The 19,669-nt window shown below is 36.5% G+C and overlaps 1 protein-coding gene across 5 annotated transcripts in view; it reads right to left on the reverse strand.

The window, feature by feature from the left end:
- Positions 1-19,669, reverse strand: part of CEP350 (centrosomal protein 350) — a 151,024-nt gene that overhangs the window by 7,510 nt on the left and 123,845 nt on the right. For all 5 annotated transcript variants that reach the window (XM_032862723.1, XM_032862726.1, XM_032862724.1 and 2 more), the window contains 7 exons: positions 19,074-19,234; positions 16,157-16,293; positions 13,415-13,497; positions 10,197-12,193; positions 8,951-9,358; positions 8,703-8,849; positions 5,586-5,708 (listed from right to left, as the gene is read on the reverse strand). In XM_032862723.1, the coding sequence (XP_032718614.1) occupies positions 5,586-5,708; positions 8,703-8,849; positions 8,951-9,358; positions 10,197-12,193; positions 13,415-13,497; positions 16,157-16,293; positions 19,074-19,234 (3,056 nt within the window). The remainder of the gene's footprint in view (positions 1-5,585; positions 5,709-8,702; positions 8,850-8,950; positions 9,359-10,196; positions 12,194-13,414; positions 13,498-16,156; positions 16,294-19,073; positions 19,235-19,669) is intronic.

Genomic DNA, 19,669 nt, shown 5'->3' on the forward strand with positions numbered 1-19,669 from the left:
TGAAAGAGAGAACAGGGCCAAAGGTATGTCCAGAAAAGTGACACAAGGAACTGGAGACTGGGGAGAGGAAACATTCTAAGAGACAATAGCTGAGAATTTTCCAGAATTCAGTAAAGATATGAATCCATAGATTTAATAAGCACAGTGAATCCAAAGCAGGAAAAAAAAAGAAATCCACATCTAGACATATCCAGAGAAACCGTAAAATGAACACATAAGAATCTTCCAACAGAAACCAAGAAGAAAAGACAGATTCCCCGTAAAGGACTGTTGGCAGATTTCTCAAGACCAACAACAGATGTCAGGTTACAATAAAAAAGTACCTTCAAATTGCTGAAGTAAAAGAACTATCATCCTAGAATTCAATATTTATGTAAACTGTAATCCAAGAGTAAGAGCGGAAATAAAGCATTTGCATTAAGTTAGTGAGATTAATGAACTAATTCCAAGTATGTACTTTAGGAAGACAGAAACTGGACTAAATTAAAGAGGAGGATGCAGAAACCGGTTTCTGTCCTGTTTTCGAATTTTGAAATATTTTATGATTAAACACGCAAAAGAGTGCCTGCTTCGACAGCACATATACCAAACATGCGAGAGATTTAGAATAGCCAACAAACAGGTAAAAAATTAACCATGTTAATGACAAAATTAGAGCAGAATGAGCTCATTCTTTTGGTAAAGATTTAAAAATCGGTAAACAGCTAGTACTGGCAAAGGCGAGAACCTCCACTCTTGTATTGTGCCAGTAAGTATGTATAATTGGTACAACCCTTTTGGAGAAGAATTTGACCACACATACAAAAGCCTTAATATTCTGCATATACTTCTAATCAGCAATTCTATTTCTAGGAGTTTATCTTAAGGAAATCATTGGAAATAAGTACAAAGATCTCATGCTGCAAGGTGTTTATTACAACACTGTTTAAAAGAGCAAAAAAAATTGACTGGTTAAATAATGGTACATCCATTCAATGGATTACTGTATTTCTAGGAAAACAGAATGGTATAAAGTTATTAAAAGTGATATAAAATAGAGGACCTTAGTGACAAGATAAAAAAAATGTTCATTTTATTAAGAAAAAAGAATCAGATCACAATAAAGAGATAATCTCATTTGTTTAAAAAAATTCTGTCTAAATAAGACCATACATCACAATATTAAAAGTTATCTAGATGATGAGATTATCATGATTTTCTTTTGATTTATCAGTATTTTCTAAATTTTCTAAAATGATCTTGATTATTTCATAATAAACATGATTCTTCTTTTGTACTAAGGGAAGAATTTTTGGTTCACATGTTATAAAATATTGATGTTTTGAGGGGTGCCTTGGTGGCATAGTTGGTTAAGCGGCTGGCTCTTCGTTTCTGCTCAGGTCCGATCCTGAGATCGAGCCCTGCCACAGGCTCAGCACTCAGCACGGAGTCTGCTTAAGTTTCTCTCTCCCTCTGCTTCTGGCCCTCCTCCCATGCTGGCATGTGCGATGTGTGCTCTCTCTCTCTCTCTAAAAAAATAAATCTTTTAAAAGAACTGTTGTTTTGAATCTCAATCTCTCTGAAGTGCAAAAACATCAAGATCTCCAAATGCGAGGCTGGCTAAGTCTAATTGTGGGAGGGAAGTTTATTTAGTATTTCTTAATAATTAACTCAAGGAGCTAACAGTACCATTTAGCTGCATATTAAGAGTGGGGGAAAAACTCTTGAAACAAGTTACATAGGCCCAGTTCTCTCTGTAGGAAGGTAAAAAGTATTTTATGACCAGCAAAGGGGATATTCACGTAATATATGCATTCCTGTTTCCCAACTCCGAAATCTCTTGAATTGTTATACACAGATGTCACCCTCATCCAAGCTATAATAATCTTATACAATAAAAAGTAATTTTTTTTATTTGAGAATTTTCTGAGAACTGCTAGAGAGACAGATGTTACTGTTTAAGTGACCCTATCTGGCACCATTGGAAGCCTCTGCCTTCCAAAGACAGTATATTGTTTGGTACATCTAACACAGAGCCACAAACCAATTTGCTTACTGTTCACTTGTGAGATACATAACTTGTCACTTCTGATTAATAATTCAAGTTAGAAGATGCCTCCATGTTACTGCCTCCTACTCCAGTGTATTTAATCCTTTCACTATTAAGATGACATTTCTATAACCGTGTGAAGGCAAAGCTGTCTGTAACTAGCTTGAGGCCATGTGTAGTAGGCCCTCATTCTCCGTGTCATTTTCAACTGGCACACGATGCTAGTTTCCTCATTTACTTTGACACATACTCAAAAGAAACTTAGCTAAGAAGGTTTGCTTTAAAAAACAGCCACCTTCGCCATATAAGCTATATCTAGCTTATATATTATATAATTATATATATATAGAATATTCTATTTTCTCTATATATTCTATATTATAATATATATTCTAGCTGGTCTGTTTTCCACCACACTTAGTTCTTTTGAAGCATCTACTTGGGGAGGTAGAGATATAGATATAGACACATTTTTAAAATTTATTTTTAAGATTTATTTATTTTTATTTGGGGGGAGGGGCAGAGGGAGAAGGAAAGAGAGAATCTCAAGCCAACTCCCCACTGAGCAGGGAGCCTGACACGGGCTCGATCCCACAACTCTGAGATCATGATCTGAGCTGCAATCAAAAGTCGGATGCTTAACCCAGGCAACCCACTCTCCCAGCATTTTTAAAACTGGAAATCTGATCTTGTAATTTTTCTTTCTTAAACTCCTTGTTTTTACATTAAGATCCAAAATCCTTAACATGGCTTACAAAGCACTGGAGAATACAGACTCTACCTCTCCAGTTTTATCTCATGTCACCTTCAACCACTAACATTTCAGCTCAAATCATGCTCCTCCTCATTTCAGGGCTTGGTGAATGTGGTTTGCTCCCCCTGAACTGTTCTTCGATCTTAGAATTCAGGTGATGCTTATTCATCTTGAAGATCTCAGATCAAGGGCGCCTGGGTGGCTCAGTGGGTTAAGCCGCTGCCTTCGGCTCAGGTCATGATCTCAGGGTCCTGGGATCGAGTCCCGCGCCCGGCTCTCTGCTCAGCAGGGAGCCTGCTTCCCTCTCTCTCTCTCTGCCTGCCTCTCTGTCTACTTGTGATCTCTCTCTGTCAAATAAATAAATAAAAATCTTAAAAAATATATTAAAAAAAAAAAAAAAGATCTCAGATCAAATGTCCTCAGGGAAGCCTGCCCTGACCATCCTCATTAGATCAGTTTCCTCTGGCTTATGCTTTTACAACAGCTCCCATTCCTCTATTTTTATCATTTAATTTAGAATTACGTGTGTAAATTATGTATCAATGGCTAGTTTCTGGCAGCAAAAAGCCATGAAGGTAGGCTCTACTCCTGTCTTCATTACTACTGTCACATCAGTCCTTCATCAGCACAGTTCTCCACTCAAATGTGTACACTGAGATGATTTATAGAGGATGTGATCAGTTTAATTGATAGAGGGAAAAATGAATGTTTCTTTTTTTTTTTAAAGATTTTATTTATTTATTTGACAGAGAGAGACCAACAAGAGAGGGAACACAAGCAGGGGGAGTGGAAGAGGGGGAAGCAGGGTTCCTGCCGAGCAGGGAGACTAATGTAGGGCGCAATCCCAGGACCCTGGGATCATGACCTGAGCCCAAGGCAGACACTTAACAACCGAGCCACCCAGGCACCCCTCTCTTTGTTTTTTTTTTTAAGATTTTATTTATTAATTTGACAGAGAGCGAGACACAGTGAGAGAGGGAACACAAGCAGGGGGAATGGGAGAGGGAGAAGCAGGCTTCCTGCTGAGCAGGGAGACTAATGTAGGGCGCAATCCCAGGACCCTGGGATCATGACCTGAGCCGAAGGCAGACGCTTAACGACTGCGCCCTAAATGAATGTTTCTTAACATAGTTTTTTCATCTTTTTTTTTAAAGATTTTATTTATTTGAGGGGCACCTGGGTGGTTCAGTTGGTTAAGTGTCTGCCTTTGGCTCAGGTCATGATCTCAGGGTCCTGGGATCAAGCCCCAGGTCCAGGTCTGTGCCCAGCAGGGAGTCTGCTTCTCCCTCTCCTTCTGCTCCTCCCCCACCCACCACTTGTGCTCTCTCTCAAATAAATAAAATCTTTTTTTTTTTAAAGATTTTATTTATCTATTTATTTATTTGAATGACAGAGCAGTAGCGGGGGAAGGGGCAGACGGAGAGGGGCAAGCTGACTCCCCACTGAGCAGGGAGCCCCAGGCGGGGCTAACTCTAGGATCCTGAGCTCATGACCTGAGCCAAAGGGAGACACTTAACCAACTGAGCCACCCAGGTGCCCCTGATATGCTTTCTTAATTACTAAAGAAGTGCTGGAAGTAAAATTATGGAAATTAACCATAACTCAAACTTTAAGCCACTGTTGAAATAGGAGAACAAGTTACTATTCTTGAGACGCAAGGATCTACAAAGAACTAGTTGGTTAAAATCTTGGCTCTCATTTGCTGGACAAGTCACTTAATATCTTTGAGTCTAAACTTCCTCATTTATAAAACAGAATAACAGGAGTCCTTCCTACCTCATATAATTACTATGTTTTATAGTTTGCCACTCTTTTCATGCATGAAAAAAGCCTGAAAAGGAATGGCAAGCTATAAAACACTAAATAAATGTTTACCTAGTGTAGCTGTTACTGAGCACATGAAGCAATGGGAAGGCATATACTTGGGGAAAATGGGTTAATTTAAGTATTACACTAGTTTTCATTACATGAATATAAATGTAAACAAGACAGAAAGTCCAGAATGAAAATGTTCAGAGATAAAACCTGAATGAAGTAACGAGTTTCCTAAAGTTTGCAATTAGTTAATGATCTTTTATGGAAGAAAGACTTCTCTTCCTTTCCTTTTTCTTTTTTGTTTGACACACAGTTTTCTTTTTTTTTAAAGGCTGAGCATGGAGCCTAATGCAGGGCTTGAATTTACAACCCTGAGATTAAGACCTGAGTTGAGATCAAGAGTCAGGTGCTTAACCCACCAAGCCAAAACACCTTGATAAACATTTTTCTAATGCTAAAAAAATATATCGCAAAATGGAATATATACTATCCAGCTAAAGCTCTGGATAATAATGATGACAAAATGGTAACAACTAATATTTACTGAGTTATATACAAGGAACTTTTCTATACATCCATTTAATCCTCTTAAAAATTGTACTGGCAGATTGCAGACAGGGAAATGAGACATAAAGAGGTTAGACAATTTGTCCAAGATTACGCACCAGGTAGGTGGCAGAAAAGGGATTTAAACTCAGGCAATCTGGACCCAGAATCTACACTGGTATCTTTTTACTGAGAGAGAGAAGGTGAATGAGAAAGAGAGGGAGAGAGAATCTGAAGCGACTTCACACTAAGCACAGAGCCTAACACCACCGGGCTCGGCCCCACAACTTCGAGGCCATGACCTAAGCAGAAAAACCAAGAGTTGGATGCTTACCCTACTGAGCTACCCAGGCGCACCTTCCCCTTCTTTTTAGACTCTAAATACATCTCGATTTTAGAAGAGATAATAAAAATAAAAATATTTCAGTTATACGCACTGACCAGGATATGATCCACTCGATCTCTTTTCTTTCTTCCAAATTTCATCATTTTCTGCCAATCTGTTTTGTGGTTTGGCTCCTTTTTAAGACTAAACAACTTGAGTACTTCTGTGGCTATGAAGTTCTGTGAAAATAAGAGGACGGAATGAAACACAAACAACCAAGTTCCTGGGAATTAGTGCTCATAATGGAGATTTATGCTAAGAATATGACATTCATAATTTAAAAATCACAACAAATTCTTCCATTTACTGTTCCACTTAGCATTTTGAAGACAAAAGCATTCCAAATGCTCATACTTTATTCACTTAAAGAATTTTTGTTTTTACCCAACACACAAAAGTAAAACCCACTGATGAATCTGCAAAGAAAAATCACTTTAGAGTCCCCTCTACCCAAGAACCCACCCTCAGCTAACTTCAAGCTGGCAAAACTACCAAAGGAAGCATAAAATAAATCTCTGCACCTGAAAAAATCCCATATAAATGTTGGAAACAATGCCATGTGAGCAAAGTACAGGCTTTGGCTAGGACAGTTTATTTTGAAGCACCATGACTGAGTATGTTGAATTAAAAAAATACTAATCAACACTTCAGTATAAAAAGCACGATAATTTTAGTATCAATATTTAAACTATCACCCTTAAAAAAAACTTTACAAAATGCCATTTCAATATTGAAATTGATGGGTAGCATCATTGTGTGTTATAAAGATTTACGCATGGGATGACTGTTGATATATATATTCTGTATCTTATTTCAACTTATTTGTTCTCTGTTATTAACAAAATAATTTGGGTTTTTACTACTTTTTATGGTTGTTCTGTTAAAAAAACAATGTTCCTAATGGGGGAAAAGATACATTTATGATTCAGAATCATTTGAGAAGATTCTCAAACCAATGTGTCCCCAAACTCTACCACCCCTCTCTCTCAAGGATGTAGCAATTTTGGAGGGCTGAAAGAATGCAGTACACCAGTGTTTTGAAAAAGCTCCCCAGGAGGTTCTGATACTCTATTTCTCAAAGTTGAAAATAATTTTAAAGTCTTTTTATTTTTTTTTAATGAATCAAATTAATCTTTGAAAACTTTTTTGGGGGGGTACTACTTATTTCAATTTAAGCTAGGGTCAGCAAACTTCGGTAAAGGGCCAGACTGTAAAAATTTTAGGCTTTGTGGGCCATGTGGTCTCTGTCACAACTACTTGGCCCTGCTGTTAGAGCAGGAAGGCAGCCATAGACAATATTTAAACAACTGGGTGTGGCTGTGGTCCAATAAGACTTCATTTATAGAAACAGGTGGTAGGCTGCATTTGGTCTGTGGGCCATAGCTTGCCGAACTTCGAAGTAAGCATATTGTATTTCATAAACATCTGTTGATGTTCTATGAGTATAAAATATTTTCAAAAGCTCTCTATAGTTAATACTATATTGTATATTCGAAAGTTGCTGCAATAGCAGATCTTAAAATTTTTCATCACACAAAAAAATTTGAAACAATATGTGATGATGGATGTTAACTAGACTTGTTATGGTGACCTTTTCATAACAGATACAAATATCAAATCACTATGCTGTACAGCTGTATAACATGTTATAAGTTAATTATATTTGAATAAAAAAAGGCTAAATTGCTTAGGCAATGCTTCCACATTATATATCAGAATATTGTGTATGTTCTTTACTGTATTTTTTAAAAATATTTTTATTTTTATTTATTTGACAGACAGAGGTCACAAGTAGGCAGACAGGCAGGCAGAAAGAGGGGAGGGGGAGAAGCAGGCTCCCTGCTGAGCAGAGAGCCTGATGCGGGGCTTGATCCCAGGACCCTGGGATCATGACCTGAGCCGAAGGCAGAGGCTTTGACCCACTGAACCACCCAGGAGCCCCTACTGTATTTTAATAGACCACATACACTCCTCGATGACTAAGAAAATCCAGCAGTAAGATGAGTACAGGGAAGCCCTGAACAACATGGGTTTGAACTGTGTGTGGGTCCACGTATACACGGATTTTTTTCAGTGAATACATAACAGTACCATAAATGTATTTTCTCTTCCTTAAGATTTTCTTAATAACATTTCTTTTCCCTAGCTTACTTTAAGAATACAGTATATAATATATATACAAAATATGTGTTAACTATGTTATTGGTAAGCTTTCTGGTAGGCTATTCTGGTAGCTAAAGATTTTCAGTTGAGTAGGGGGTTGGCATCCCTAACCACCGACGATGTTCAAGGATCAACTATAGTTGGAGGTATGCTAGCTATAGGGAAAATGAGCTTTCTGTGATCAAATAAAGTCTGGAAAACACAACTTCAGAGCCTTGCTACTCAGAGTGGTTCTAGGGTCAACAGCATTCGCATCACTCAGGAGCCTGTTAAAAACACAGAATCTCGGGTCCTACTCCAGACCTGTTGAGTAAGAATCCGCATTTTAACAAAATCCCCAGATGAGTCATATTCACATTACCATTTGAGAGGCACTGCACTGGAAATATAACCTTTGATATATTAAAGAAACATGTGAACAGGCAGAGATTTCTACCAATGTGACTCTAAAGTCTTGTTGGGAGTCATTGTAACTTCAGGGCACTTAATCTTTTCAGGGACTTCTTAGAAACACTATATTTTATATATCATATTACTATCCCACATATTTCAAAGCCACATTACTAATTCAAAACCTCCAAAATCAAAAATGGAAAGGTTAACATCTGTCTAGGGCTGGCATATTTGATATATGACATGTTTTCAGGTATATTCCTAGAATACCTATCTCTAAATTGCCAAAAATTTACCTAAAACTCCAATGAATCACAGTAAGTTATCTCCCTATTTCCTAATTTTTTCTTAAGTATTATAAACTATGTATATATAGGAAATGACTGTTCAAATTATGCTTTGCAAAATCCTGAGGATTCAGGATTCCCTCTCCCCCATCCCTCCACTGCTTATGGATTCAATGAATCAACAAACATTTATTTAATACCTCCTATGCGACAGGCCTTGAGGACAGAGGGCGAATAATACAAAAGGGTACCTGCTTTTATGCATTTATAAGATCTGCATAAATGAAGAGCAAGTCAAACAAAGGAGATACTTTCTAGTTTGCAGTTTACCTTGATTTCATCAAGGTTATTTGGGTTTTTCACTCGTCGGAAATAACTGGAGTTGATCCGACATGGCTTCATCCAGACAGGCTGATTTAAGTTGGGATCCTCGGCAAATATTTCCTCAAAAATCTCTTTTGTTAAGTCAAAAACCGCCTTGATAGGGAAAAATAAAACAATACAAAATGGCTAAGAATCCAAATTTCAGACAATGGAGATAAATTTAAAAATTAAAATTATCCTTCCATGTTACATACCTGTTTGTAGACCCTTTTACTAGTGCTTTCTAAATCTAGACCCTTACTGGCACAGCCAAGCAGTTTTGTAGGAATGCTAATGCTATGAAGATCATGACCTAATTCTTTCCATTTCCAGAGTTCTTCTGCTGCATTATGTACAAGAATTTCTACTTCCTCTGTAGTATGTGGGACTGCCAATAGTGTTTCACATGGCTTCTGGGGAGCTCTTTTAGGTTCTGCCATTAAAGGTACAATTGTTTCTTCTGCCTTATTTTTGGGGATCTTGTGAGAAGAGCTCAAACCAAAGTCTTCATCAAACCAGTCTTGATCATCTCCTAACACGCTCAGGAACTCCCGGCTGATTTCAAGTTCGGCAAGTCTCTTCGCAAGTTCTTCCTGCCCACTGGCACCAAATACTGGACTCTCCTACAGAAATGGAACCATTCAAAGAGAGCACCATTTAGTGACCTCAGATCACTCATTTGGGTTTTTTTTTTTTTTTAAAGATAAACCAAATATATTATTTATATTTTATTACTTCTCTATAAGCAAAACATTATGGTGACTACTAATCAACAATTTAAGAAAAAACTATCCTAAAACCCATAATTGTGCTTATATAAGACTTAAAATTGAAATTTATAAAATGTTTATTGCTTTTTTCTTTTTGAATCATCATTATTTTGTTTCTGAGGGACTCTTGTCTGTGGGGTATGGAAATCTTATAGGAAATTTCTCACCTTTTGTGATTATCTGGCTCAAGTTACTCAAAATCATTACTTTTGTTCAACTGTCCATGGGCAACCTAAGTAAGCTGACGGTCTGAGTATATGTCACAGTGGATATATTTCAGTTTTACCAGAATCAACATCACAACTGGTAATATCCACAAGGTAACTGAGTAACTAGGTAGACAAATAATTTCATAGGCAAAAAAGGAACTGGATTGAGAACCACTAGGAAGCTCCATGGAATAAATCTGTTCAGTGAATGTGGAAGGGACTCTAACCTGTGGAGAGCACCTGAGGGTCACCAATCCAGCATAAAGCTGCTAGTGTTTGTGACAACCCTATAGTGACCACTCATGACGTAACAGAGAACAATTATACTTCAGACAGAAAAACAGCAACAAGGCCTTTAAGAACTAGTACATGATTTTTATCTAATAAATAACACGTCAAAAAAAAACCTATCAGGAGCTACAGAATTAAAATGTGCTACAAAGATAAAGTTAATTGACATTCTGTCTAGATAAAATACTTACAGGTCTGGGGCATATATCTGGTGAAGAAATCTCTTCTTTTTCATCTTCTAATTCAGACCTTAAGAAGCAAGCTGGAACACTTGATGACTGTTCCTCAAGATTTGGGGATAGGGCTTGGGGTGGTACTTTCTTTTGATCATCATCAAGAAGCTCCTGATTGCTAAGCTGGATTTTCTCATCCCTAGCTTTTTTGATTTCTTGTAGTTGACTGACCGTGTCCTTCACAAAGACTGTTAGTAAACTGTCTGTCAGTAAGCTGACTTTTTCTAGCTGTTGCTTTGACTTTTCTCCCTCACTTTGTGATGACCTCAGCTGGGCTTCCAATTGGTTCTTTTCTCTCGTTAAAAGATCCAGAAGCGGAGTAGAAAGCTTTTCTGACACCTCGGGATATAGGTTCTCTTCCTTTTCTGTAAACTGCTGTTGCTTCTTTAACTCTTCAGAAAAGTTATTATCTAAAATATCACCTTCTACAACAATGGAAACCTTTTCTGTGGCAGGAGAAACAAGGTCTTTGTTTTCCTTTGAGCAGATCGGTGAATCCACCAAAGACTGCTGGTGAACATGGGTTTCAAGTACCCCAGAAATGTCCTGAATGTTGTCTGTTTCTATTTTAAGGCTTCTATCAAGTGAGGCTTCTATATCATGCATACTAGGTAGAGAGTTCTCATCAAAATACTTAACTGCTTCCTTTTCTCTATCAAACTTTGAATCCACTCTATCTTTCTGTTCGTGATTATAGTACTGATACTGTCCATCTGAGTAAGACTCTTCATCTTCATTTATGTCTACATAGTCCTCAAAGTTTTCTGGAATGTGAGATATTTTTTGAGGAGGAGCAAAAATACCATGTTTTTCTTTGCACACAAAGTATACAATGCCGTCATACGTTCCATTGTTATTTCCTTCAGCTTTATCCAACTCCACTCCAGCCCAAAATCCTTTAGCAAAACTAGTCACTCCTTTGAATCGAAGAGTTCCTGGCTGAACATTGCTAATCAACACCCTATCACCAATGTGGAAATTATGTAACTCATCTGCCACAGAAACTGAAATGAAGGAAGGGGATTCCATAACTCCCTGCTCATGCTCTACATCACCGTGCTCCTTACTTTTCATAAGCTCAGTAGGGGACTTGAGTTCCAACAGCCTCTCTGAGTGGATACTGCTATGAACAGAAAGGCTTTTCTCACTGAGGCACTCACTGATTTCATCATCACTGCCAAAGCTAATGGCTCTACTTGTAGAGTTCCCGGTTGGCTGTGATTTGTCTCTGCAAGACTGAGAGTCTTTCCTGAGTGACAACAAAGATGACACCTGGAAATCATCTTTGTACAATTCAGCTGAAATGTCTTTCTTAAAAGAAGACACTTCAAAATCTTCAGAGTATGATATTTCTTTAGGAGCAAAAAGATGTCCTAACAAAGACAAGTCCCTTTCCTTTATATTCTTTTGCTCCGGAATGTCTTTTTCTGATTGGATGTTCGGACTATGATCCACATCTGGATCTGACTCTTTCTCTTTCAACTCCCTTCTGTGAAGATTTTCAATGGCTAATCTAACCAAGTCTTCTTGAACCTTTACAGAATCTAAAGGAAGATCTTTCCTTGAAAGAATTTCAGATGAATCTCCCTGTTCCAGGTCTAGCTTCAGTAAGACATCAGACTTCCCAGATTGTTTCAAACAGGCATCTTCAATCACACGCGCCTTCAGTTTTGTATAGTCTACTTCTTCTATTTCTGATCTTTGACTAGAGTCTTCTTGGGCATCTGACACATCCAGAATTCTATTAGGGGCATTCAATTCTTTGAGAAGAGGTAATGAAGGTACATTTTCTAGAGAATCTCCAGATTCTGCTCTGGTTCTCCTTGATGATCTAAGAATTGGAGATGAAGTATGAAAATGCTCTTCTGTCTGTCTATCCAATTCAATCACTCTCTTTGCATATGCAGATAAAGACCTTTCTGATATCGATCTCTCAGAACCTGCCAATGCAGCATCTTAAAGGAAAAGAAAAAATCATTATCAAAATTATTTAATTATAATCTTTCAACGTCTAGAACCAAAGGCTAAATAAAAGCCAAATCTTTATGAGGAAAAACTCTGGTCAATAACTATAACCTGTTTTGGTTATTTATAAAAGTAAGTTTTTCCTTTAAGAGAACATATTGTACCAACAATAACCAGAACATTTAGAATGACTGAAAATTTAAAGTTTGAAATAATTTCTTAAATGTCGTCTTAACTTATAAAGTGAAGAAAAATGGCTCTAAGTTTATGAAGACATTGATTTGCATGATCATCCTGAAATCATGCAAAACCAGAATTGTACAATGGATATTACATACATATTTCATATAGAAAAACAATGAAGGAAGGACAAATATACTTCTATATATACTTCGAGAAGAATGGATTTTCCTGGAGACTTCAACTAAGCTCTCAAATGTAAAAAAAAAAATAAAAACACAAGAAAAAAGAAAACTATTTCTGCAAATACAGAATTTTTAAATAAAGATTTATTTATGTGGGGAGAAGAGCGAGAGTGAGAGAGAGAGAGAGAGAGAGAGAGAACTCAAGTTGGGGGAGGGGGCAGAGAGAGAGAGACAATCCTTAAGTAGACTCCCTGCTGAGCACACAGCCCAATGTGGAGCTCAATCCCAGGCACCCCAAAAATAGCATTTTAAGAGCTAAAATCGCAGAAGAAAAAAAAAAAAAGATGTGATGAGCTAACAAACCAAGAATTAAAAGTTTTTAATTCAAATCTCTATTTTGTCATTGCCTGTAAGTAGGCTTTTTTATGCATCAGTTTTATTTTCTCATTGAATTGTACTTTATTTTCAGTAATTCTTACCTTTCTTTGGATTAAGTTGAAAAAAATATATATGACCACTTAACTCTGAACAACAGTATAGGCTAAAAAATATATACTCAGTTATAAAATCTGATAATATTGCCAATGATACACTTAGCCATTTTAGATTAATTTCTTTATGCTTCATTTTTTATCACAAATTTGGGACAATAAAGACTTATTCACAGAATTTATATATAGCGAATAAATCACTTTAAAATATCAAAGTAACTTAAAATTTCAATAATTATTATCTTTAAGAAATTTATTTTTCAATCAAAAAGCTATAGAGGTAGAGTTGTGTAAGCACTTGGATAAATCCTTAGTCTATGTAGACAAAGCACAATTATTTTTTCTAATTACATACCAACGTGTTCAGCAATGGACTCCAATGATCCTCTGGAGCGTTCTGACTCGGTTAGTGATTTCCAGTTCTTTGCTGTTTCAGATCTGAAACAGAAAATTAATGAGTAGAAATAAATGTACCGCTGATACTACAATAACTGGTAACAAAAAGTAGTCAAGTCTTAAGACAATTTCTCCTTCACAGGAGGCGCCCTGCCCTGTCACTTTCATTAAGCCTGTTTTTGGCCCTTATCACTCTGATTAGATAATCCTGCTTCTTTTAGTGAGACAGAGACCACCAGCATGAACTTTCTTATTGCCAAACTTCCCACCTACAAATATATCTATATTTGTAGCCTTTCTTCCCGTCTCCAAGAAAGAAAAAGGGGTGTCTTTCACCCTTATTCAAAGCTGATTATTTGAATCTCTTTCTTCCTAAAATCTCACACAGTTCCACAGTCTCAATAATGGTACTCCTCAATTATACATTCTCTTTCCTATAATCTTTGGTTCTTCAACCTGGAGATTTTTTCCCCTTAGCTTGTAAGGATGCTATGAGCCTCAAAATTTTGACCCTCAATTCTTCATTCTTCCACATCCTGCTGTTGTCTTCTCTTATTAAGTTAACAGGAAGAGCTAGCTACCTTCTTCATTTTCTTGCTTTCTCTTTATTTGTGAAGTCATAGTATTTGCCTTCTACTTCTGTCTCTTTTATGATGCCTTTAAATGCTATTTTATCATGTTTGGTACTTGGATCCCTCTTATTCTCTCTGAATGCATATCTTCTTTGGGTGATATTGTTATATTTGTGGTTTCAACCACCATCTTTAGCTGACCATCCCCATATATCTCACCCTGGTATCTTTCCTGGATAATTTCCCTTAGGTGAACTATGGGCACCTCACAATTAGTATTCTAAAACCAAAATCATAAGCTTCCCACAAAAGAACATCTGACTTTTCCTTTTAGGTTAATGGAACTTTGACCCAGCCAACTACTTAAAAGAAAACCTGGGAGTCATTCTACATTTCTCCTGCTTCACTATCTAGCACTTTAATTAGTCAAGTCTACTTCTTAAATGTTTCTTAAGAAATTTTAAGAATAAATTCTTTTTTTTTTTTAAAGTAAACTCTACCCCTAATGTGGGGCTCAAACTTGCAACCCTGAGATGAAGAGTTGCATGCTCTACTCTCTGAGCCAGCCAAACGCCCCCTACTTCTTAAATATTTCTAAATATACCTCCTATCTCTGTTCTTATAACCACTTTTTATTTGAGGCTTGGCTTAGACTCCTGTTCTCCTTGCTTCTAAGCTTACTCTTTCCTACCTTTCCTTCACAGAGTAGTTATAGTCAGAAAGATCTCTCTGTGTGATTGCATCATTCTCTTGTTAAAATCCTCCAATAGCCTAATTAATAAAACTATAAAGCATGCAATAGTATATTATGTAGAAATCTAAAAATAAGATTTACAATTTATAATATAATGGAAAAATATAAATAAAATCTAAGCATAAGACATATTGTTGACATTTGCAATTTTCAGGTAGTTGGGTATATAATTTAAACTTTTCTTCTTTTTACTGCTTCCCTCAGTATTCTAATAATAATAATAACAAATAATAATAATAGTAACTAATACATAGTGTTAATTGTATGCTAAGCTCTGTTCTAAGTTAAGTCTTTTAACTCTCATAACAAGTTAATTAGTCATGTTATTATAGGGATATAAATCCCTATTAAAAAAACCCGAAGCACAGACAGATTAAGTAGCTTGTCTGACAAAACTAAATAGCTAGCTGGTATTGGAACCAGGATTCAAACTCGGGTAATGTGAAATTAATTATATTGAGTCTACATTATTTCTGTAACAGACAAAAAAAAAATCCCTAAACATTTTCTTTAAAAACCTTCAAAGTCTTCATCTATTCTGAAAAGTGCAGTAGAAATTACTAAGAATGAGCGAGTTCAAGATTTCACAGTTTGGTTTTTATTTTTCCAGTCTCTTCTAACTTTAGCAACATCTTAATATGCTCAATTTCTAGGATATGCCAAACTCCTTACTGCTTTTGGTCATTCATGCAAGCCTTTCTCTCTCAAATGCCCCAATCTGTCAGTCCCCACTGACTGTCTACCCCCTACTCACTGTTCAAAATTTATTTTAAATATAGCAACCTGACTTTTTTAATGCACTATCTTATATACTCGAGCATATCTTCTGTATTTGCATTAACTGGTTGCATAATATTCTATCCCTGGAAAGAACCATAATTTACTGGGCTAGTCACCCATTGTTGGACATAAAGATTGCTTCTAATGTGTTATATTAAGATAAAGGATGTTATGATAAACATATTCATGCAAATAGAGACTTCTGATAGCCCGTACTTTCTCAAGCTAGGTATTCAGAAGTGGAATTACTGAGTCAAAAGTTACAGATTGTCTTTTACTTTTGAAACACTGGCAAACTGCTTTTTAAAAGGTCTATATCAACTTAAAATGCTACTACTAGCAACACTGGAGGATATTATTTTCATTGCAACCACCAGATTTCAGAATTCAAAATATATTTTTAAATTTGTACCTTATTATACATTTGATTTGTGATTGTATCATACATAACAAATCAGTGAAAATATTAACCAATATTTTTACTTCTACAATTTCACAGTTACTTAAAAGATAGCTTTACTAAAAGTCTTTCTTTATGCTTTACACAAACTTCTCCAACAAGGCAGAATATAGATAAGTTATCACAAATTTCTACCTGTGTAATGGAAGGGGCTTGATCTTGGGTTTTTCAGAAGCTGAGGAGAGCATTTTAATCTGAGGCTTGGCTGTTGGTGATGTTTCCAAATCTCGGCTAAGCTCTGCTTCAGTTTTCTTAATGAATTCATCATATGACTAAGTTTAGAAAAATCAGAGGAGTCACTATACAGTTTTAAAAAACTATTTTAAATTAGAAAATAGTACATTTTACAGTAAAATATTCAAATAGAGAAGATGTAATGTAAAAATCTTCCTCCCAGTTACCAGTGTCCTGGGGCACCTGGGTGGCTCAGAAGGTTAAGCCTCTGCCTTCAGCTCAGGTCATGGTCCCAGGGTCCTGGGATTGAGTCCCACATCGGGCTCTCTGCTCAACCAGTTACCAGTGTCCTAAATCAATCAGGAAATGACAGTCTCCACTCTACAGAAATTTAATACCTATGAACCAATAATTCAGGTTCTGCCACATGAAAAAACTTCTTTAGCTGATAAGGTAATTATTCTTTAAAGGCTGTCCTAATACTTCCATGTTATTTTTAAGAAGTTTAGCCACGATGCTGAGTTAAATGGCACCTTTTTAGGAATACAAATCCTAAGGAATACTTGGGAATACAAATCCTGAGGAAGAAGGAAGGGTGTGGTTAAGAATATGATAGCTCAGAATTACAAAAAATGTTACCAGCCATTCCTATCCATTATCGCTAGCGTATAATCCTAATTTGGACGAAATCTAAGGGAAGCCCTTCATCTACTATATTTCTTAATTTTCTGGTCTAAAATCCCTACTTTTCCATCATTATCTGAGACTACAGCTGCTCTCTTTAACACTGAATGTTCAGTACCAACTCAATGTGTGGCCCCAAATAGGCTGTCAATAAATATTAAGACTGAATGGATGTACAGATACTATTCAACTGCTACAGATCCCTAAAACTTGGGCTAAAGTCCCTACTTTTACGACTTGCACTATCCTTATTACCTCCCTCTGAATTCTGATCTGAAAGCTATACGTACATGAATGTAGTTGATTTATTATATCTGTGATTAAATAAAATCTAAAGGATTTTATATGAAATGCTATCTATTATGTATTTCTCCATCATATACTATAATTCTAAAACCTAAATACAGAAATTTCTTTTCCCTGTAAACCATTTAATAAAATGGTGGATGACGTGGATGCTATGGCTCTTCTCTAGAGGTCTTTCTGGCTGGCATATCCATTAATGAACATTTTTGAGCAACGCCTTTCAATCTAAGTGTATTTCATTTAATTTTCAATGGTTCCTCATGACCTACATTAGTGCTTTTAAATTCTGGGCTCTACCCTAGACCAATTAATACCTCTGGGAGGGAGCCTGAATATTTGTATTTTTCAAAAAGCTCCTCAATTAATTCTAATGTGTGGTCAGGCTTGAAGACTGCCGACTGACTCTAAGGTCCTGAACATGATCTTCATTTTTAAATTTTGTTTACCAATCCTTTCCAACATGATCTTGCCAGTGTGGTCATTCTACCTTAGCCACTTTTCCTACTTCTAAACATCTGTGCAAGTTACAATCCGTGTTCCCATCTCTGTATCATGTATTCGTGTAACTATTTTCTCCACAACTGTTAATAGCCTTATTTTCTATGTGGACGATAGTGCAGTATAATGGTGAGGGTACAAAGTTTAGAATTAGAGATACATTAAAATCCTAGCTTTACCATTTATGAGCTGCGTGTCCCTCAGTATCAGGGAAACTGAGGAAACTCAGTTTCCTCATCTGTAAGACAGGGACAGTAAAGCCATACATTGTTGCTTGAGGATAAATGAAGAACATGTGTTAAGTAATTAGCTGAGTTCCTGGCATACAAATAGGCATTTAAATATCTGATGATTAAACTAATAAAGGTAGGAGGAACACATATTTGGTGTGACCACAACAAGGACCATTAAAAAGACAGAAATACTGGCTAAACTTAATAAAAAGTTTTCTAACATGTAGAGAACCTAGAGTCTAACAGTGAAACCAACTGCCTTAAAAATTTGAAATTTCCTATTACTGGAAGTGTTCAGGTAGAAGCTGAATGGTCTTCTCTGGTGATGCCATGAGAAATAATTCTTGTGAGGAGCAGAAGTTTATATCGATCCTATGATGAATGTAGCAGTTTAGGAACATGAGGCTGGCAGAAAGTATGCAAGCAACAGGGAAGCAACCAGAGACAGGGACATTCAAGAGGCTATGCAGAGAGGTCATAAGGATCCAAAGAGCATGATGGCAGTTGGAATGGAAAATGATAAGCAAGAAGATTTATAAAGAAAAGAATCAATGGGTGACTGAATGGATAGGACAAAATAGAGTAAGGAAGCTATGAAAACCAGGTTTCCAGCCTGGGGCAGAATCAGGGAAGGCTGCTAGAGCTTAGGAGAAGAGTCAAGTTTAGAATTTTCATTTTGGAGCCATTCAAATAGTACAAAGAGTCGCATTAATAAACCGTGTGGCATGAAATATCACTCTGCTTAAAAAACAAGTTGTTTTTAAAAAGGCAGTAACAATTACTGATTTTTTTTGTAATTTTTTTTTCAGTGTTCTAAGATTCATTGTTTATGCACCATACCCAGTGCTCCATGCAACACGTGCCCTCCTTACTTACCTGATGATTCTCTGCTTCAGAGTGCATGGATATCAATCTTTCACAGGTCTATTTAGAAAAAAAACCTTTAACACTTGATTTTAATATTTACTTAATAATTGATATAATATTATTTTAACATTTAATGTTTTAGATTGTCGCAGATTTTTTAGAAAGAGGTTAAAATGTGGCACCAAACTAATACTGAAAAATTCTAACCCATGACTTTATTAACAACATTAAAAACAGACTTCACATACACATTAGCCTTGATATCGAACCCCCTTCCTCCTGTGTCTCACCTCTAACTGTTTGATCAGACTGGCTTCTTGGGCTTTCAATCTTTCCTTCTGCCTTTTTCTCTGTTCCTTCTTTAGCTGGTCCACAACTGATTTCCTTTTCCGCAGCTCATCCTTTAGGGCTCTGATCCTACCCTCAATGTCACTTTGGTCGGATGTTGTTTCTGAAAGAGATACAAAATCTCTTATTTAGTTTTAACTTAAGAATAGTTAATTCGGGGCACCTGCATGGCTCAGTCATTTAAGTGTCTGACTCTTGCTTTTGGCTCAGGTCACGATCTCAGGGTCCTGGTACTGAACCCCACATCAGGTTCCACATGCAGGGAGCCTGCGTGAGATTCTCTCTCTCCCCCTCTGCCCCTGGTCCCCCTGCTCCCTCTCTTTTGCTCTCAAATGAATAAATAAATCTTTAAAGAAAGGAGAGTTAATTCAATAACTATTAATTATATTATTCATGAAAAGCTGCAATGTGATATTAAACTTGAATAAAGTCAATCTAACATTTAAAATTAAGGAATTTGAGCTTTTGAAAAAAATTTATTAGTGATTTACATTTCCTCTCCTTTCCCCTAAATCTCTATTGGGCGGGAGGGGTGGGG

This window comes from Lontra canadensis, unplaced genomic scaffold, assembly GCF_010015895.1.
Source record: "Lontra canadensis isolate GAN:19392208 unplaced genomic scaffold, GSC_riverotter_1.0 scaffold24, whole genome shotgun sequence".
NCBI lineage: Eukaryota > Metazoa > Chordata > Mammalia > Carnivora > Mustelidae > Lontra > Lontra canadensis.